At 40.2% G+C, this 22,503-nt stretch overlaps 1 protein-coding gene across 3 annotated transcripts in view; it reads right to left on the bottom strand.

The window, feature by feature from the left end:
- necab2 (N-terminal EF-hand calcium binding protein 2) overlaps positions 1-22,503 on the bottom strand; it is a 141,246-nt gene that overhangs the window by 95,585 nt on the left and 23,158 nt on the right. For all 3 annotated transcript variants that reach the window (XM_067588821.1, XM_067588819.1, XM_067588820.1), the window contains exon 3: positions 3,302-3,410. In XM_067588821.1, the coding sequence (XP_067444922.1) occupies positions 3,302-3,410 (109 nt within the window). The remainder of the gene's footprint in view (positions 1-3,301; positions 3,411-22,503) is intronic.

Below are 22,503 nucleotides of genomic sequence, written 5' to 3'. Positions count from 1 at the left end.
CACAGAGTTTGGCAGTCAGGGAGCAATCTAACAAGACTCTTTGACAAGAGCCTGAATCAATCCGCTGCCATCATTCATGCTCAGTTCACTGTGTGGGGACTCATTTGGCAGCGAATTCTTCACTGGCATAAAGAAAACTTTCCCTGGTTGACTGACCAGGAGAGAGAGAGGAGAACGAGGAACGAGAGGCAGGCAGGTTGGGAGAAAAGGCAGGAGAAAGAATAAGGAGATGAAGCGAGGGAACGGAGGGAGGATGAGGAAGTAGCAGACAGATAGCCAAAGAGGGATGAGATGTAACTAGTGATGGGAGGACAGGGGACAGAGGGGGAGACGGGCAGAAAGACTCCATCTGTTCATCTTGAGTAAAAATTACTGCTCAGGAAATGCTGCACAACAGGGAATGTTACACAAATCACTAATGTTTAAACATCCCCTCTTCATTGCTATTTCAATATTTTAAATATCAGCAAACGACCGTGTAGTTTATGCGAGTGTTTTGATTGGATGAGTCTTGTTACGCCTCCTGATTTGATAATGGAACATTTTATTTTATTAAGCAGCAGTTTCATTTTACATGTGCAAGTTCTGCCAGAATTCATCCGGACACATCGCTGTGACAGATGGGCTTTAAAAATATCAGATGAAAGTCTAGTTTTACCCCCCATTAAGTGTATTTTCATGTTTACTAACAACATATTCAGTTAAAGATATTTGTCAGTGTTGTAAAACTGTCCTGGCTGAAATACAAGTGGCAGATTGTTTACTATCCAAATGGTAGATCTAGATGTAGGCTGCATTTTAACAGAGGATGTAAACACGTAAACAGCTGGTGATATGATTTATTATCCCTCGGGATTCTACCTTTTCATGAGCAATAAAGAATCAGCTTATGTTTTTATAGCGACATAAGATTTTATTAGTATCACACACACAGTAGAGTGGTGAACCGATCAAAAGTTGTTGAAATAGGGCGTTTATGTAGTTTATCGTTTATGTTTGTTGCTCAAGCACAAGCATTGATATATTTTATATGTGTTGCATGCATTATAACAGTACTGGCAGTCACAGAACATTATGTATCTGATTGTCATTTATTTTATTTGTATTTTGCTAAATCATCTGTTAGTTTAGTGTTTTTTTGCTTTGTTTTTATGTTTGTTTTGTTAAGTTGAGAGGACGTCCTCTCCTGTCACATCTATTTTACTTCTATTATCTGGATTTTATGCTGTTGTATATGTGTGCAAATAAAAAATATTTAACATTACTTCATGTCTTATGGGTTTTTTTGGTTGTTTTTTGACAAAGAAGCAGAAAAAAGCAGTTGAATGTGCAGAATTCTCAGCTTTTTCTATGTATTTTGACCAATCAAGAGTTGTTACAGGGCAAAAAAAAACCCAAAAATGTCCTCCTTAAAAAAATATCCTACTTAAAATTGACAAAAACCAGAGAGGTTAAAATATTTGATGTAAGACCACTGGATTGCAGGTTTATTTCTTGGATTGGTCTCCTTTGTTTGTGTGTATAACCAGTGAAAGAAACAGTTTTCAGCTTTTTACATGTTACCCTTACAGCTTTTTTTAAATAGTAATACTTTGAATGATTGTCAATAGATTTGTGCATTTATACAGGTGTCTCTACTGTATATTTTTGGTATTTGGGAGCTTTATCGCTTGTTGAACTTGAAAAAGAGTAAAGAGAAATCAGACTTCATCTGCATGTGTTTTTCCATGCCTTTGGTTAGAATACCAATGATTCAGTGCCAAACAAAACAGCAATTAATCCAAAAAAATGATCAGATTCACCAAAATTAACCTTGACCTTAATATCAAACAACTAAAGTCTGAATTATCACCTGTTATCATGTTTAGCCTCATCTCCAGCATCATTTCACTGCATGGAGGACTATTAAGTTAAACAGGCGGAGAGGAATGGAGGGAGGATTTGAGGACAGGGTATGAGTGACAGATGGAGAGAGGATGGAGTGAGGTGATGGGCAGAGTGACAGGAGAAGGAGGATGGAGGGATGAAGGTGATGGAGGGATGAAGGTGATGGAAACAAGAAGAGCTCGGCATTAAAATACCGTCAGAAATCACAGCCTGATTGGGGAAGAAAGCTGGAGATGGGAGGAAACCACAGAGTGACAGAGACAGATAGATGAAGGACTGGAAGCACGACAGCGCTCAGTCTCTGCCTTCACCGTCCCCTCCTCTCCATCCATCAACTTCCTGCTTTAACAGGAAACGCTTACGCAGTCATTTCAGCTTATACTTGTGCGAATCAATAACCTGATCTGCTGTCACATGATAATGTTGAAGCCTGACATGCGGGTGTCGAGTCTAATGGATAGAAACTTTTCTGAGCGCATCCACTGCAGTGGATAAGATTTATAAAACGTGATGGCTGACAGAGTGATGGCTGCATGGTCCACTTACCGCACTGATTCAAAAATCTCAACTAATCTTTGAGCCAAGTTGAGGATTTATAGGCCTATATTGAACCTAATTCAGTTCTACAAAAGCCATAAAGGTCAGCTTTTGTTCTGCTTGGTTTCATTTTATTCAAGGCCCTGTATGATTCAGAGGTTGTGTAAATGAACAGTCTTTTGATTACTCAGATCCCACTGTGTCAGCACGCTTCTCCTGATTGCAGGCTGGATGAACTGATTGGCTAATTATAAAGGTTCAATAAATTGATGTAATGAGAGCCAGTCAAAACAGAGAGTCCTCGGGAGCAGGAGCCATAAAGAGGTTCATGTGACGGTCGGGATGACTAATGCAAAAATAAAAGAGAGGGTGAAAGTTAAAAAATGTCACTTTTTTCTTTCATCCTTTTCCGCCTGTCTGTATTTTTACCTCCTCTCCCTTCATCATTTTTTATTTTGTCATGTTCCGTATTGATGGTGTCACTTAACATAAAGGGCTTTGGTACAAAAGGTTCTTCATAAAAAGAGCTTTCAGAACTGGATGTGACATTTCCTGGCGGCAGGATAAATTACATATATTTCATGTAAGCGCACACACACACACATACAAAAGCAAAAAGCGTTTTACTGAGGCTGTGCAGCAGGAAAACAGCTGCAAGCATCTCTGTTCTTTTTCATAATTGATTGCGAGATGTGATCAAAAACAAAAGTCACAGTGAGGTGAGCACACAAACACACACACACATGCATAAATGTACAAGTATGCAGATTTATTTCATGCAACTACGGCCATGTTATACGCTGTAGGCAAACTCACACACACAGAGACACACACACACACACACACAGCCATGCAGTAGTGGTGTAGTTGTGCTGACCTGGTGTTATCAGAGTCGATGGTGTGAAACAGCTTCTCCAGCTCTTCCTCGTTCAGCGTGCCATCGGAGAAGAAAGCCTGGAACTCATCCAGAGACAGCTTACCATCATCTACAGGAGACATGCACACACACACAAACACACCACTGTGAAATCACTTGGAATAGGAGGCGTGCTCAGGATGAGTCCTGAGATACATTAAAGATCTTGGGAAAATACCATTTTGTCTTGATAATTAGAGGAGCATTTTCTGTGCTGTACACAACATTAGTAAGAGGAACTGTCATTTAAAGCAATTGCGTTAATGACTTCAACTTATGAACCTGTCTTTTGCTTTTAAAAGGAGATGAAAGGAGATAAAGTGACTCTTCCAGCTCCACCCAGTGATACTCCAAAGCTGATGCAGTCATCCTACCCAACCAACATTTGTTCCCTTAGATCTTTGGAAATTTTCAAGTCTTTTAAGTCCATGTGAAGTTATAATTTATTAGTGTTAAAGTTGAGTCATTACTTGTATGATATTGTCCAGTCCAAACCTCTGTATACTGTATATTTCTAACATCCTTTTTCAAAGTGTAGGTCACTGTAAAACCCAGTATCAACCTCAGTCACCTCGCATGACATTTCATTTCATTCTTACACCTCTAACTGATTCAACATGCATCAAACAGGGAGTCAACATGACCTCAAACCTTGCTTCCTCAAACCTTGATTTCAGTTGATTTGAAGATATTATTTATGCTACTTAAAGCTCATCTTGATGAAAGCTCATATTCTGAACTGATCAGGTATTACAGCACACCAGCTTGCAAGGGAATATATTAAACTTACAAAGTCTCTGTTATTAAAAGTCTCTATTCAAGACACACAATTATAGCGCTATCTGCCCATTTTTTGTGCCGGGTTCCCTCTATACCATGTTTTTCTGTACCATGTTCCCTCACTAACAAATACACACACGCGTCCTCAGTATGATCACTGCCTTCAGTGCCTTTTCAAGCTACTGTGAAATCAATCCAGCATGCGCTTCAGTCTGGTACAAGCCGTTAGCTGAATGCCTGGTGTTAGTCTAAGGCACACAATGCTGATTATGTTTCAAAACCTCAAGGCCGTTTGGGAAGCACTGATAACCAACAAACACTAACGGTGGATTGCTGCTCTCGTTATGTAACCAATAAAACTCCAGTAAAAGACTTTTTTTAAGGCTATGCGGATGCGTAACCATAGACTGTAAAATATATGGACGTAGTCACAGTGACGTTACCCACTGGTTTGCGAACTACCCATGCTCTTATTATACATCCATGGAACTGCCGTTTTGAAGCCTTGACTGTTGCAATTTGACCATCGCCATCTTGGATTTGGCCGTCCCCATGTTTGATTTTTGGAGCCAGAAGTGACCATATTTGGACGAGAGGGTGGCGGTGACCATAGCGCTAGCTGCTAGCTTGGTTAGCACGGTGCATTTATAATCCATGGTTAACAGTGATAATGCTAATTTTCGCTAGCGAAAAACGGGCCTAAAACCGTTTAAACAATATGTACTCATCAGAAAAACCGATCATCCGACTCATTGATGGGTCTTTTATTACAACAAAACGCCGAAAAGGCTGTTTTTAGGCGACCACAATGTTACAATTAATGTTAGTAAACTGAAAACACACTGTGAAATAGCGGCAGCTATGCCTATACGCGATGGTTACATTACGTAAGCGACGTTGTCCCCGTGGTACATGGATGTATTATAGGAGCTGGATACCAGACTAAAAATGGCGTTCATTCAGTCCTGTAGGAATTGCTCACCTGGCGCATACCACGGATGTATTATAGGAGCTTTCTCCTCCTGTAGCCAGTTCTCTTTACACATCCATGGGCGGATGCGCCAAAAAAGTTTCCAGCTTCTGGGTTTGCTTCCGCGTTGTGCGGCCCACTGAATATGCGCAGTAGTGTTTCCCCCGCTGGCCCCGCCCACGAGTTCCCGCTCGGCCCCATGGATGTATCATAAGAGCTCTTAGAATAGGAATAGAATGCAGGTTTTTGGTACTTCCGCATTCGCTTCACTTTTCAGCCCCGGAGGTTGTGCGTGACATCGATGATGTTTGACAACTTGGCTGTATCTCACTGACAAGGAAGGCTAGATCTATCATAGCAAATGCCATTTGGTTTTTCATATCATATTTCGTATCATGTATAACGTTTTACTGTTATCATATTGTCCTTGCACTCACTGCCACTATGCACATCTCTCCTACACTGCTGTTTGTATTATTTCACCAGTAATATAGACAAGAATATGATTAATGCCTCCTGAACAACAGATCAATTATGCTCTCTCAGATTAGTCATTGATGACTTGATTCGAGTACTACAGCCCTACGTTCCCTCAGCGCTGCATTCAATCTTCTTTCCTTTATGTTCCCTCAACCTTAAGTCCCCAACAAAAAAAGTAAATTTCTGGCATATTTGTGTATATTACCATAAACAATAGTTAGCCTCTTCCCATACTGCTTGTTGGACTGCATACTAAGCATACCTTTAGATAGCATAACTAGGTTGTATCTAACTTCAAGGGGACACATTATGCTTTTTCTGTTATTCATTTACTGTTATGATGTCAGATACCGATGCTAAACATGGTCAAAGTTTTCAAACTTGAGGTTAACTTATGTAGAAATGCTCCCTGCAAGTGGTAGTTTGTTTGCGACGGTTTTTTGTTACCTTGCTGATGAGCTGACATCAGCTCATCGCGCATGCCCATAAACAGCCGTCTGTTGGCCATCTTGGTTGCCAAGGTGCTGTGTTATTTGCGTTGTCCACTCTCATATTTCAGATCTTATTTCAGCTTGATCATGTACGGATGTATGTGAAAAGTTGACATTTTGTGTAAAGAAAGACAAAAAGAAAGTGAAATCCTACTACTTCTGTTTGTTTACATAGCCGCCAGAAGTTGGCCAAGACGCAGCTTCTGGGGTATAACCAATCAGAAGAGAGTTGGCTCATTAGGAAGGGGGCCTTAAAGAGACAGGAGCTAAAATGGCCTGTTTCACACAGAGGCTGAACTGAGGGGCTGCTTAAAAGGCCAGTATGAATTATATAAGGGATTTTTTGAATTGTAAACCATGCAAAGATATTCCAGTAGAGTCCCAGAATAAAAATATAGACCTGGAAATGTACGTGATATGTCCCCTTTAACATCAGGCTGCTAAACCTCTGAGAGTTTCAAGTCTGTTTAATCTCTGACTACACCCAGCATCACTAATGGATGTGTCCAAAGTGATGTCACAGTGTACTGACACACACTGAAGTACACTTAGTACACATAACTACAGCAAAGCACGAAGATAAAACACTTGAGGTCAGCAGAAACAGGCTTTTCAGGGGGTGCTGAGTTACACTTTCAACTCAGAAACCTTAATAACTTCTTTACTTCTTCCCCATTGAGATGGATATGCATCTGGTCCCATAAGGTGCCATTATAGGAACTTTTTATAATACCTCTGTGAAAAACATACTTTTCAGTACAAAATGCACTCCTCTTGTACCTCTGCTTTTCATTGTGCAGGAATAGTATTGAATTCATACTGGATGTTTCATCAGGCACAGCAAAGAGTAAAGGTTTTGTGGTATTTTTAACCCATTCAACAAACAACCAACATCCACTTTTGCTGTTCATTTGCAGTACAGTATGAGCTTTCCTCTGGTGGACTGGTGGCTCTGCAGTAGGGAGTGGTTATTCCTGGGTTTGGCTCCATCCTGTATGTGCCTGCTAGTATGCCTGACTGTCTGTCTCACCACATGATGCAGAGCTAGATATCAAATATTAATTTCCTTGCCCTCAAAGTGTGTTTGTCCTTGAGTGTGCCTGACTGGATGCATCAGGTTGAGCTATGGGCCCACTGCAGAGTGCTGGGAAACCACAGGGGCTGGAGGACTGCAGCCTAACAAAGGGCTGAATTCAAATGTGCTGCTCTTAAGTCTGTCTTATCTATTCCCTCTACTGTTTCTCAGTTGTAGGATTAAGGAGGCATATGTTTATGAATTTCTCATTTTACCACCAAGAATTTATTCATTCTTTTATTGCCCCATCCTTTCTTCTTCTGCTACCTTCTTGCCTTTCTTTTTTTTTGGCCTCCTCCCCTCCAGTGTAGCAGGAGTGTGGCTGACACACATCCAGGAGAAAGGTAACGAGATGCTCTGCCTCTAGTTTTGACCACTCAGGAGAAAAGGCTTCACACGGTTCTCAAAACAGACTAACAAACTGTCAAGAAACTTGCAGGAACTCCACAACCTGAGCCAGACACACTCTTTTTGGCTGCCCACCTCGCTTTATCCTTCTCCCTATTAGTCTCGCCATATCTTTTATTTCTGCTCTCTTCTAGCCCCTTGTTAGAGAAACACAAAATAAAGACTGACTCTAAGATGTTGTGCCATGTTTATTTCTGTTGCACACATTGATGCTGAGTAAGAATGCCTTCACACACGGCTTTTACTTTGGTGACACTTGGCATAACCTTTCCACGACAGAAGGCGTGTTTGTTTGAGGCAGACTTCTGAAATGCCACTTCTTGTGTTCACAGCACCAGTCCTGTCCTCCTGGGCTCGACTGTTTATTGAGACTCTATGGCCATGACTATTTCTATTTCAGGGTACAAAGGAGTGAGGTCTGCACACCGTTAAGCTCCCAATAAATGACTGTATTCCCTTTTTTAAGGGTTAGGGTTAGGGTCTCTCAAAAAAAAGAGAATAAAATTGTTTATTGGGAGCTTAACAGAGTGCAGACCTCATTCCTTTGTACCCTGCAATAAAAGATTTTTTGTCTTGCACCTGAATAATTTGCCTGGATGTACACACACTCGGTCCCTCTCATGACTATTTCTAACGTGCCCTTCTCTGGCGCAGCAGTGAAGCAGCACTGAAAGCAGAGGCACTGGTGTTTAATTCAGCAGTGACCCAATTTACTGCGTGCAGCCATCTAGCCCGGTTAGACCCACTTAGGAATTCTCCAGTAACACACCAGAAACAGAGCAATACACACTAGAAGTAAAGCAGATAGCTGGCTTACCCCATTTCCTACAGCATGAAATACTCCCAAATTACACATGTCTAACAAAAAACTACAGATTCTCTAATCTCTGGCCTACACTGCACCACTGTCAAATACTGAAATACTTTTTTCTTCACATGATACCCACTCTGAAATATGTCATTTAATGTGCTACTACCTTGTTCTGATTTGGGAAATTCTATTTTTGCTTTTCCCCATTATGGCAGTCAGGCATGATCGTCAGCTACTGAACAGCATCAATGGAACATTTTGGCTTCTTCTCTTTATCTGAGTGCTGTTCCTCCAGCTACTAGTTCACCCTGCAACTCATTTAAGAACCCCCCACTTTAAATAATGTACTGTAACCCTAACAACCAACCTCTTAACGAACTGCACATATTAGCAACTAAGGAAGTGATGTAACAGCAAAGAGCATCCTGTCTCTCTAAATGAGACAATGTAGATTGGCCCCATTTATTTTGAAATGACTGTTCAAAATGGTCAACAAAAGGAAATTGTTTTGATGAGGAAGGAAATGACCCAAACTCAAGTGTCTTTTAAAGCAGCTGGGAGGAGATGAGCAGGCAGTCCCGGCAAAGCTTGAGTAACCCATGTTGGATAAACTCTTGAATGTGAAATAAATTGTGTTTTTTCGTACATCAGCAGCATACTCATTTGAAAGCCAGCTATTGTTGATGCAGTCTTAATAAGCCATTGCAAATTCGCTCACAGCTGCACTTTTTACTAAACACAGAGAAGCCAGAAAAAAATGTCTGACATCATTCAAGCGTCACTGTATGTTTGATATGCATGAGCTGCAAAACAATAATTTGTTGTTTATACATCTAAACAAATACAGCACATTACAGCAAATCAAGATTTTGGACGCTTATAGATAATTTTGGCATTTTGATGACATGTGTAGAGTCACACAACCGTCATTTTTGCATCTATACAATGTGACATTCCAATAATATTGGACCTATTCAATCAAAATGTTAAAACTAAAGATCACTGATCAATGGTCAAGATATGCGGTTTCAGTGTCCCCTGGAAATGTCAGTTCTGTTGAGTTTCTATATTTGTTTTCTGCATTTAAAGAATTCTGCGTTTCTGTATGCCACGTATGTAGTGAAGATCTTTTCTCTGTTACACTGCCTGGTGCAGCTTTGATAATGTTAGTCATGTCTCCTCAGGTCAATTCTATTCCCCGTTTGCATTGCTACATTTGGAGACTTTTTCATTGTGTACCAACACAAGGTCCTGTACTGCTAATGTAATGCCACAGCAATTAAATTAAATTATGGAAAGCTCACCTACATGCACCAAATCAGAGCCTCAGGTCGAGGGATAAAGAAGAGCACCTGCTTACTGTCTCTGTCTTTTTTTGTGTTTCAGTTATTTGTTTTCTAACAGTCCCTTATGACTCAAACCTCTTCAAAGAAATAACAGTTTGTTTGTGTTTAACTCAAACATTTTACTGTCTATTTGGACTGTATTTCATATCTGGTCATGATAGTTGGGGTTTGACAGTTATTAGTATAAACACAGAATGAATGAAACCATGCTTTATTTCTTCGTAATGCCATAGGGATGTTGTTAAAATGCCCAGAGGAGGAGTCATAAATAGGATGACATTTTCAGATCTCATGTTTCATCAAAGTTCTTTATTTTGAAAATACCACAAAGGAAATCACTCAAAACCTCTTTGTTCAGCCAATCATGGAAAAAGGCAAATCTACATAACTGTGGTGCCATGATAATGTTGTAAATTACAGGTGGTGAAAATTCTATTGACGCACCTTGTCACTTTCAGGCTGTCTAACAGTAGTGGATTGATTCAAGAGTAATTCAAGATCTGATTCACCTTTGTAAACACAAACAGCTTTGTATGCTTGCTGCAAGCATGATTGATTTCAGCTACGTTTTTCTCTTTTCTTTTTACAGAGCAACCATCCTGCATAAAAGTCAAATAAAACTGATTGCAACTGCCTTGGCTCTGATTACTCTTTTTCTGTTGGTAGTGTTTATATGGATGATGATCAAATTTGACATTCAGATTCTGTACTAGTGGAAGGTAATTCAACTTAAAAATATTACTGAAATGAACAAATTATAATCAACAAGCCTGTCATTACCCACTTGATGTGGACGTTGCCGTGGGCGCTGCTTTGATACATAAACCTCGCCTGATTCCAGACCCCTGATTTGCGACACACATCTCACATTTGTTCAGCTATTCATATAGTAATGGTGTTGTGCCCATTGCATAGACTGTATATAAAGATGGACATACCGAGGTGTGACATCACTCATTGGTTTGCATTGGAGCTGGTTGCAGCTTATGGTCAGGACCTTCCAAATAAGTGCAGGTTGTGGCCTTTCATGCTCTGGAAACATGCCCTGCCACCTCAGACCGAAGCGAATACTAGATTACTAACATTAGCTACTTTTGCTAAATTGTGCTAACAGGGCAGGTGTCAAAATCAAGTAACATTAATCTTTTGTGACAGCATCTTGTGAGGATCTTGTTAGTGTAACTCCTTAACCACAAACCATTGACTGCATATAAAGATGGACAACATAATAGCTGCCCAAAAGTGAAGCCAAAATATCTCCATCCATCCACCACCCCTTCCATGGTAGCGGTTGGGCCAAACTAAAAAAATCAAAGTGCACATCAAAAACATTTTTCCCGAAGATGGTTTCTGTCATTTTAAGTAGTTCTTATCATGCTGATATATGTTCAAGTGCTCATTTTTCTCATAAGGTCTTTGACGATATAAAAAGGGGGTGTAGCGTCAACATTGACAGCCGCTCTCAAAACTCCATGAGATGCAACAGACGAGCTGAGTGACTGTAGCAGTTTCTGACGCTAATGTACGTTTTCATTTGTGATTCACTATTAGCTGTAGCTGCAAGTTACCAGTTGGTTTGGCAGGTTTACCTCCATTGCGACTCCTGGGTTCACTCTTGTCTGGAGAAAAAACACTATTTTTTTCTTACAGAAGCTCCAAAAGCCTGACTCAATGTGAGTCCCGGCGCCGAGGAGAGCATCAGGCAAGCAAACTGTCAGTCACAGCTGTCAATCGACTCCCACACAGCAGACATCAAAGCTATTATAAGTCTTCAAATCTTATTAACGGAGTAATAATTTCCAAAATGATTACCAGCCTTCAAACGCTTTGTAAATAGCAGTCAGTTGGAGCCAGGCATTTTTTGGAGTCAGCATCTAATGGGTGTTGGTGGGACTGCAAGCTAAGATACATCCACACTGGCTTCAGCCTCAAGCCACGGTAGTTGCCACTTGGCCCATTAACAGCTATTTCCATTGGTAGGAGAAACAGTTGACCAATCAGAGTTTAAGATTATTGACCAGTCAGGATTAAGAATGGGGACATAATTTTCCTACATAGCGAGTTAGCTATATTCATGAATTTTCAACAAACGTGACAGAGTCTGACGCAGCTGTACAGATTGTTGTAAGTCCATGAATGGTAGCAACTCTTAAGTATTTTCTTTTTCTTTGGTCAACGTGAAAAGCATTAAGTTTACTGTTGCTAGCAACCACCACAGTAGCTTTCGTGTTGACCAAAAATCAGGATTGAACACAATGTCAGGCTGACTGAATGAAGTGAAACAAAATGGCAAACGGTGATTATCAGGATAATATGAACCACAAATTATGCTACACTCCAAATCCCCCTAATTCCTTTTATTCTTCTAATTCTTTTTCTGTCCCAGTAAGTCAATAAGCTTTCAAACTCACTGATTACTGAAATTGGACCTCCTGTATTTCACACTCCCACCAGTACCTGTAACTGTGGACTAACACTGAACCTGTGTCAGGCAGGTTCCTGTTTTGCCACAAGTCTCGGATCCATGTGTCAATATGTCCAATATCGAAATGAATCCAATCAGACTTGCTATCAGCTCAGATCACATGCTGTGTCGTGATCATTGCATGAGAAGAAATGTTTTTGATGTGTTTGTGTTTTTTGTGTTGGTGCATTCTCTAATCGTCTAATTGGTCTAGGGTCTAGTTTAGACTAGGTTGGACTGTCTTCAGGGTTCTTTCAAACCAGGCACCTTTTTTTGAAAATATAATTATATGTCTTCGGTTAAAGTGGGTTTTCAGTGGGTTCACTGTGGATTGGGTCTAAATTAACATGTCTACCTGTAGAAACATACTCACACCACTACAGACCTTGCTTTTCTTTTTCTTTTTAATGCAGTGCTATTTTTATCTGAATGTGGCCCAAGTCTCCGTCCTACACTAGCTCCCCGACAAAGTCAAGGCTTCAAGAAAGAAAAATTAACAAACCCTCCCCCACCTTCTCCTCCCTTACTGGGAGAGAGACTAATCCCTCCTCCGGAATAATACCAACGTTTTTGTTCTGGCTACATCAGCACATGCAGCCTCTGTTTGACTGGTGTCGAGGGAGGCCATGTCTTCTGGAGCATCATGACGGTAGGAAAGAGTTGGGGGTGAACACTCCGGGGTAGAGACGTCACTGTGTGTGTCAGGATTTACTAAACCAGATATTCTCTAATGCTGACCCCGAGTGCTTGGTGTGTGTGTGCGTAAAGAAAGAAAGCGAGTGAGGGAGTTAGAGAGGGGATGGTCAGAGCAGTGAACCTAATGCGCTAACTGCTCTCTCTTTTCTCAGTGCAGACTAAAGAGAAGCAATTAGCACTTTCTTCTTCCTGCTGGGCTCCACATCCTGCACACAGCAGCATCACACTGTGGAGGAAGATTAAACCAATGTGCCTTCTTGTAGCAAAGTCTTTCCTTCACTGGGTACACTGAGTACAAGTCTCTTAAATTGCATCAACGTTCCCCACACTCGCCTTTTACTTGCGTCTAAGTCCCCTCCACCATAGATGCATGGAGAGACACAAGGAAACCATGCGAGGAGAGGAAACAAGGAAATATGTTTTTGGAGAAATGAGATGTCCTTTCCTCTGAAGCATCACATGAAGTGACATCTGTTTCTGATAATGGCAGCTGTCAGTCGGCTTTCACAGCTGGAGCGACTTTTGATGGAGTTTGTGTCTGCACACTTGTGCACTGTGCTAATACTAATAAAGGTGCACAGTTATCACTACCAGAGCAGCTGTTTTCTCTCTGCAGCCTGTTACCTGTTCAACAAACACCTGCTCATGTATAAAAACCTGCATTCTGTATTTATACTGTGTCCTGCTCAGAGACACCATTTCTACCGGGAGAAAGTTTTATATTATTTATTATTTGCGTCTGTATTTATCCCAGAATATGATTAGAGTGTCTTTTGAACACTGCTGGAAATTATGTTTGAGGCTAAATGTTTCAGGGAAAATTGAAATTATGTAACTCATATCAAACAGGAATTTTCAGCCTCACATGTGATTGAATGGAAATGACGATAAATGATGTAAAATGTAAATGTGGTTAAACTGTGTTTCTTGCTGACAGACAGACTTTGATTTTATCCATAACAAGAGTGAATGGGGGAAATAACAGATTGTGAAAAGATAAAACTTTCTAATAAATGAAGAAAGTTGTTTATGGTTCTTCTGTTGTTCAGACTGACAAGTAACAGATGTTTAACTGGATGATGAATCAGAAAACAAATGAAATATAAAACTTGGGAGTGATACACTTGAGTTTAATCTGTAATCTGTCTCCACCTCAGTATGAAACTGCAATGATGTTGTGATGTATCAGATCAGTCTGATCAGCTGCAACGTCCAATCAATAACTGACATCAGATAAGGGGGCGTGTCGTCTGATAAAAGACTTTCATGTAGGCTGCTCTCGTTCATGGCTCCTCAGAGCAGAAATAAGAGGCTTGGGACGGCCTTCAAAATGGTGGACCAGAACGACTTCTGGTTCAAGCAAGGATTGAGGAGCGAGGAAATATCAAATAAGGGTGTTGAGATGTACTCATGTCTGAGACAGACATTACAGCCTGTCTACTTGTGTGTGTCTAAAGAAAACATTTCTCTTAGTTTTCTCTCATCAGTCTCTCCTCTCTCTCTGTCTCTCGTGCTGTTTAGAATTATTTTTGGGGCGCTACATGATGAGTTGTCATAGCAACAAGAAGAGGGGAATTGACCCTCCTTTCAGGCTCTGGATATTGCCATCTCTTTCTCCCGCTGTACACCATTAACACACACACACACACACACACACACACACACTTCTTCCTATTTCCCTGTTTCTTGTTTTAGTTCTTGTCCCTTTTCTCTCAGCCATCTCTCTCCTGTTTTCTTCTGTCGCTTTCTTGCTTACATAACAACTTCAATCCCTCTTTATTTAACCTTTTCATGTCTACATTACTATCACCTTCTTTGTCAGTGAAAGTTAGAGATGTGTTTCTCTGAGCTGGTCTTTCCCTCTTTGTTAGCCATAAGGGAGAGGAAACTCTGTGTGTGTGTGTGTGTGTGTGTGTGTGTGTGTGTGTGTGTGTGTGTGTGTGTGTGTGTGTGTGTGTGTGTGTGTGTGTGTGTGTGGTGCTGCCACTGAGCTGTTTCACCTGATAGATGGGGAACAGGAGTGATTCTCACTAAGCTGTCAGCTCTTGTCTTTTCCCCCTATCCATCATTTTGGCCCACCTGGAATACACACACACACACACGCAATGTGTGTGTGTGTGTGTGTGTGTGTGTGTGTGCTAAGTGAGATGCCAAATTATACATATATGTATAATTTGCCAAATATGCATAATTTGGCAAATTATACACCTATGTATAATTTGGCATCTCACTTAACACTCCCTCAAGAAACATTGCTTTTAAAAAAAGTAACAGTGGCCAGCAGCAACCGCTGTGCTAAAGTGTCCTTGAGTAAGACAATACATTAAAGTATTGTGTCATTATTGGCTGGTGTCTTTGTGGTCTAATTTTACAGTAAGCGCAAACACATGTTCTTCATTCAGAGTAACACAAAATGCTGCTCAGTACTCACCATCAGATTAAATGAAGCCAAAAAGTTATTTGGCGACAAATACACTGTCCCAGTGATTAGCTGACCATACCTGTACAGCGAGCAGCAATCACCTTTTATATTGGGCGTACTGGCTTCATTTCAAACAGCCATTTAAAAAGTTCATGACAGTCATATAGCATGTTATTCTCAGCTCAAGGAGAAAACTAACCACTTCAGCTCTAGGTGGACCGGAGAGAAACCATGACACAAAATATGTTACTATGCCACTGCTCTGAAAACTGGGTCATAAACTCTATCTGCTGATATAAATGCTACTCAACAGCGAATACAGACAAAATACCTCAAAAAATTGATGATTTGGGGGTGAAATGATATGTGACACTGTTATAAATATTTTAAATATGAAAATTTCCATTCATCCATACCTGTTTTTGAATATTTGTGATAAATCTGATCATTTTGAAACCATGGACATTTATTCATGAAAGCAGAAAAGGGTAACTGTTTTTTTGGCTAATGACCTTTTCTATGTCAGCAACAAGGAACCTTACCAGTTTGTGACCTGAGGCAAGAAAGGGACCCTTCAGTACACCACAATTTTTATATTAAGAGTAAAACTGGTCGCACACCAGCAATCCTTTTTAATAGTCACTGTAAAGGAGTTCTGAGGGACCCTACCAGTGGTTTTCCATGTTTTAGCCCCTTAACTAAAATTAATCACATTTTTCCTGAGTACATGATGACTTCCTATCTTCCAGGAAATGTTTGGTTTCTTTTGCTTCAGTACACTATGTAAATAAGTTAAGCACGTTTTTACATTTGAATATACACAATTAAAGTCTTGATGCTTTTTTTATTAGTTACCTATTATTGTGTAATTTGAAAAGATCTCCTTTTCAGTGCTATGAAGGATTCTTACAAGATCCAAGACCTAAATTATCTGCTAAAAAAACTCAGTGTTCACTAGCTGTGTTGTAAAATCAGAGGCTGAGCACCAGTAATGATCAAACATGCACATCATGAAAGGATTTGGTTGGTTCTTACATTTGCAAAAGTCATGATTAGCAGGTAACTCCCAAATCTGAGATATTTGAGCGTGTGAATTCATTAACAAAGAGATCAAAATGGCCTCTGCTTGCAAAGGCATTCATTTTTTAATATAACGCGACTTTGACAATATGATCAAGAAAGCTAAATGTTAAAATATCCACCTGAAGCAAGTTTCTAGTCTCTGCAAACTGATTTTCATAGAGACCTGAAATGGATGGAAACCAATAGAAATCAATCCTGAAACCTTTGTCAGTGCTACAAGTATGCTACGATACATTTTGAGCCCCCTGACAATGGCTCAACAACAACTCTGACAATAAATATCTATAACCTCTGTCATGTTTTAGTGCATCTGTCTGGCAGAGAGGCCCGTCAATCATTTCAGTTTCTGTAAAGCAGTTTGTAGCTATATGAGCTACAGTGAGACATACAAAACCATCAGTAGGGTCCAAATCCAACAAGATACTGTAAAAATTCATAAGTAGTGTGCGATGCGTCTGGACTCAACAAGCTGTTTGGTGTGCGTCTAAAGCATCACTGTCCTCCTAGTTTTAAATAAAAACAGAGATGCAGGTCATAATTTGTCTTAATGAGAAGGATACGATCCTCTCTACGTCTCCTCTGACAGATGGTTCCCTGGTGTAAACAATATGCTGTCTGTCTGGATGAAGAGATGAGCCACAGTAGGTGATCATCGTTCACTGTTATCTATTTTCTGTCTCAGTGGAGAGTGGAATGATATGTAATCATCATCAATCTGCTGGCTGAACATAATAATGTTATTATTAGAGAAGTGTGGCTGCACACAACACAATGGGTGTAACAGTGTGGAGATGATGTGTGTGTGCTTTGTATGCACACACCTCAGTTCAGGAGTTTCTGTGTGTGTGTGTGTGTGTGTGTGTGTGTGTGTGTGTGTGTGTGGTCTATCCTAATGATGAGTAATTCTCGGTGATGGTAGATAATAGCAGTGTGTCAGTGCGCGAGTGAGGATGATGCATTCAGGTGCCTGTCTCCATTGCAGATCCTACCATCTGAAACCCATTGGCAGCCTCTCTTGCTTCAATCAGCCCTTTGGGGACGCCTCATTTGCACAAATGGTGTTTTATGGTTCCTGTTACAGCCAGATATTCTACTTCACCAGCCAGTAATTGACTACCATTGCCCACAACGGTGCTTTTTTAATGCAGCGTGATGGTGTTTAATGGCAGATAATAGAACGTCGGCGCGTTAAACGAGGTCATTTCTGTGTGTTGTGCCGTCCCTCTTTGTTGTTAATGTTATCACATGGCACCCTGGTGGCTCGGCAGATTAACAAGCTTTCCATGGAAGCAGTCCATATTGTCTTAATGGATATGCAGATTTGTTCTCATTACAAGCATCATGGTATCTTCTTTGATTTAAAATGAAGCACTGTTGATGTGAGCAAGGAGACGCTACTACTTACAGTGTCGTCACTGACTAAATGGGCATGATTTCCACTGTGGATTTAAACATAAGTTTTTGTCTTTGTCCAAACACTTTTATAATTACAGTCTTATGTCTTCAACAGTTACTGTCCACTGTAATTCAGATAAGAGAAGAGAGGAGCTGATAAAAATGTTGACATGCTAATCTAGGTCGCGTTAAATTATTACCATAGTCTCTTACTTAAGTGCTTTCTTGGGCTTTATAACAGAGGCTACAACTCTACTCTGATTGTAAGATAAGGCAGTAAATAAGAGTGTTTAGTAAATAAATAAATAAATACTTATAAAATTTGGGGATATCTATCAATGAAAAGTAAATGTGATTTTAAGTAGTGTTCTTAGTGTATTAATAATACATAGCATTTCTTTTTATTATACTACGATTTGGAAAACTCGATGACAAATATCACAATGTATTATTTGGTAGATTGATATAAATATATAAATGCAGGAGAAAACCCGTGTTGTTTAGTAAGGAGTGTAAGGGATGAGAATTTGAAGATGCGAGGAGGTGGTTAGTCTCCACCAAAAGAGAAGAAATGTGACTCTCCATAACAGCAAAGCTGTCTTATTCACATGTTGTGTGTTCTTAGCTAGCTTGGTAATGTTAACCACTAGTAAACCTATATTCATTAACCACCTTGTTTTGTCTTTTTGTGTGTGTGAACTGTGGCTTCATTGTGAGAAAGTAACTTCATTAGTACTGCTTGCAATCACCAGAGCTAACATTAAGCTAACTGTTGATGGTCAGTAAATACTTCTAAAACATAGGCTGACTGCTTGTTAACCACAATGTCGTGTTTTCTATTTCTGCATGTGTTAAATATAGAAGATGTATTGAGTGGGTGTTGAGCATGGTAGTAGTTAGAGAGCTAGATACAGCGCCATGCCCATAGACTGTAAAAAAATATGGACCTAGTCACAGTGACTTCACTCATTGGTTTGTGAACTGCCGTTTCGAAGCATGGATGTATAAGCCTTGACTGTAGCGATTTGGCCATCGCCATGTTTGATTTTTGGAGCCAGAAGTGACCATATTTGGATGAGTGGGTGGAAGTGACCATAGCGCTAGCTGCTGGCTTGGTTAGCACGGTGCATTTACAATCAATGGTTAACAGTGATAATGCTAATGCTAATTTTCACTAGCGAAAACAGGCCTAAAACCGTTAAAACAAAATGTTCTCACCGGAAAAACTGATCATCCGACTCATTGATTGTTCTTTTATTATAACCTAATGCTGAACAAGACTGTTTTTAGGCGACCACGGTTACAATTAACTTAAGTAGTGAACTGAAAACACACTGTGAAATAGCAGCAGCTACGCCAATACGCAATGGTTACATTACATGAGTGACGCTGTCACCGTGGTAGCAACTTGTCAAGCACAACGTAGCCACGCCCTAAAACATATGCTGTTTTATCGTCTTTTTTGCTCTAAATGGGGCCATTATTTACCAAATGAACATCATGCTGTATTGAAGAGGACTTGAAACTAGCAATTGAGACCATAAACTCACTAGGAAACAGTTTACTGAGGTGATAAATCAAGAGAGAAGTAGGGTCATTTTCTCAAAGACTTCCATACAATCAAACTTCTTTTTGCAGCCAATGGAGTCGCCCCCTGCTGGCCATTAGATAGAATGCAGGTTTTTGGCACTTCCACATTGGCTTCACTTTTCAGCTCCGTAGGTTGCCGCTTGGGCCATGCCAGTTTCCCCCAGTGGTCGCCAGCGGAACTGCACCAGAAAAATCCCCTGCAGCTCAAAAAGTATTTTGATCATAGACCACCATCATAAAAAAGACGAGGTTGCCTCGAGCTGCAAACAAGGTCAGTTGTTACTCTTTCCATTATGAATTTTAAAGCATACTTGTAAACAATGTGATATTATCCTAGTCTATGGGCCAAGCAGGGAATGTGTAGGTGGGCCAGTGAGAAAAACACTACAGCACATATTCAGTGGGCCACATGACGCAGAAGCTAGAAACTTTTTTGGCTTATATGCCAGGTGAGTAATTTTCATTCGAGTGAATAAGCACTATCTTTGAGTCCAGTATCCAGTTCCTATAATACATCCATGGTGTGGGTTTGGACACGTTTTAAAAGACACCTTTGACTAACCTTAATCATAAAAGTAATGAGTAATGTAGCTAATTACCTTTGCTGTTAAGTAATTAGTAAAGTAATGTAATATATAATGAGTAATTGATTACATGTTTCAAGTAACTTGTACAACACTGGGAATAACAGTCACATTAGAGCTGCAACAATGAATCGATTGAGTCAATCGACAGAAAATTAATGGCCAACTATTTTGATAATTGCTTAATCATTTTGAGTTTTTTTTAAGAAAAAAAAACTAAACTCTTAAATGTGACTATTTCCTGGTTTCTTTAGTCCTGTATGTCAGAAAATTGAATAGCTTTTGTGGATTATTGGTCAGGACAAAACAATATTGGAGGTTGCACCTTGGGCTCTGGGAAACAGTGATTGACATTTTAAAAGGCCAAATGTCAAATCAATTAATCAAGAAAATAATCAACAGATTAATCAATACATAAAATAATCATTAGTTGCAGCGCTAAGTCTCATATTTTCAGCTTCTTTTTTAAATACTTGTAAGCACAGACAAGAGCCAATCCCACTGCAGCTCAAAAGTGGAGATATTAAACTATCCACATATCAGGGAGCTCCATTCACAACAACATGCAGCTTCTCATCACTGGGTGTAGTTTGTCAGCTACAAAGAGGCAGCTGAACTTTCAGATGAGGAATTTCACCAGAATCTGACGGGACGACACAAAGTGCTCCATGACAGCTACAATTACACTTCACAGGCTGGAATGGCAATTTAGTTTCCGGAGAGTGTTACATGGTCTGTTGCCATGCCCTCCACAGAGTAACGATTAATAGACATGTAAAATCGTCTGACAGGTAAAGGAAAAAATAAGATCTTGTACATGTGGAGGGGAGGAAATGAGAGGGTCAGGGAGTGCAACTGCATGCGAGGAAAGAAAGTGGTTAGAAGTGTAAAGAGAAATTGAGTAAGGAGGGTGTGTGACCAGAACAATGTTTTAATCATTGTTACCGTCTGTTTTCTATTCTCCTGGCCTTCTTTTCCCTCTGTTTTCCAACCTGCAACTCTTTAGTGACACCCTCTTTCTCCTCTTTCCCTCACTCCTGTTTTCCTCCTGCCACTTATTATTCACTGAAAATAGTGTGCTATGTGTTTGGAAATGAAAAGCACCCCTTTTTATTTCCATGGATAATTAAAATGTTTTAATTATGTACCCCCCACCTCCCTCTCTCTCTGCCACATAAAAGAGAAGAACAGAATGGAAGAGAAGACTAAAAGTTTGCAGGCAATTGAGGCCGATGGGCTGACGGAGGATGAGAGACTTTGAGGCAGGCAGTTAACAAGGCACACACACACATTCTTAACAGCCTGGATGACACTAAAGCCACTCCAGTAAACTTCAGTAAATCTCACAAACAGCTTGACAGACACACAGAGTTTTTAAAATAAGATATATAATGTAAATACTTTGACAGCTACTTTTCTATAAGAATTTCTATTGGATACTGGCGCTCAAGCAACGCCATGAGCTGTTTCAGGCCGACACTTTAACAGTGAAATATATTAAGATCAAACTGTATAACAGCAACACTTCAGCACATTTATCTGACCCCTACAGCAGTTCTATATGACACCTTCCTTCAATTTGGAGACAGAGTATCCTTTTGTCAACCTGCCCTCTGGTGCCAGTCTGTCCTTTGATAAGCCTGTGAGTATCAGTAAGGAGCAGGAGATGCTGTGTATACTGCCACCTCTACACCATTCAGTACTCCAAACATGGACACTGATAACACAGTCTGTTCTAGCTTTAAGTCTAGAAATCAACAGCGCGAGTGTCACTGTGACAGAATTTATATGAGCTGCTAATATCTGTCAGCCGAAATTGAATTTCTGGCCTTTAACCTGACAAGTCTTTCTGTAATTTTATCTTGGCAGCAGTGTGATTTAAATACAAGATGGGTGAGGTGTTGTGCATGGGTAGCCAGCATGCTGATTTGTAGTAGCATATATCCTTATTAGTATAGTGTAACTGTCTGTGGTTGAAGTGAACATGAATCATGTCAGAGGGGACGATTGTTCATCTAAATCAAGTATCTACATGAACATGTCCTGTGGTTTCTGATGTGGAATACAAATCAAATGTATTCATTTTCTACATGTGCTTGTTCCTATTCAGGGTCACTGGGGGCCTGAGGACTATCCCAGCATGTACTGGTTTACACAGGAGAGAAACACAATAGGCCAGTCATCACTGCTAACACATGAAACACACTCATGCCAGCTCATACAGAAAGGAAAGAGCCTGGGATTGAAACCCAGGTCGTTCTCGCTGTGAGGCGACACTGCAAACCAATGAGCTATGCCACAATTAGAATTTTGAAAACAATTCCTCTCAGGCTGAATGGCAACAAGAGTAGCAAACAATTCTCTGGGTGACGTGACGTGGGTGTATGTCTGTGGGTAACAGATGTTGTACTAGATGCCAGCTGCAAGGTGAATATTAAATCTAACTCCACATTAAATGACTTAAGTGAGTCGGCAATATGGGAGCAGCTGTGATGTCAGGGTAGAAGCATGGCTCCAGGTGTGGAGGGAGGCAAATATCAAATAAAAATTTAAATCACACAAATTGAT

Source organism: Thunnus thynnus, chromosome 5, assembly GCF_963924715.1.
Source record: "Thunnus thynnus chromosome 5, fThuThy2.1, whole genome shotgun sequence".
NCBI classification, from domain to species: domain Eukaryota; kingdom Metazoa; phylum Chordata; class Actinopteri; order Scombriformes; family Scombridae; genus Thunnus; species Thunnus thynnus.
This window is presented reverse-complemented; position numbering and strand designations above follow the sequence as displayed.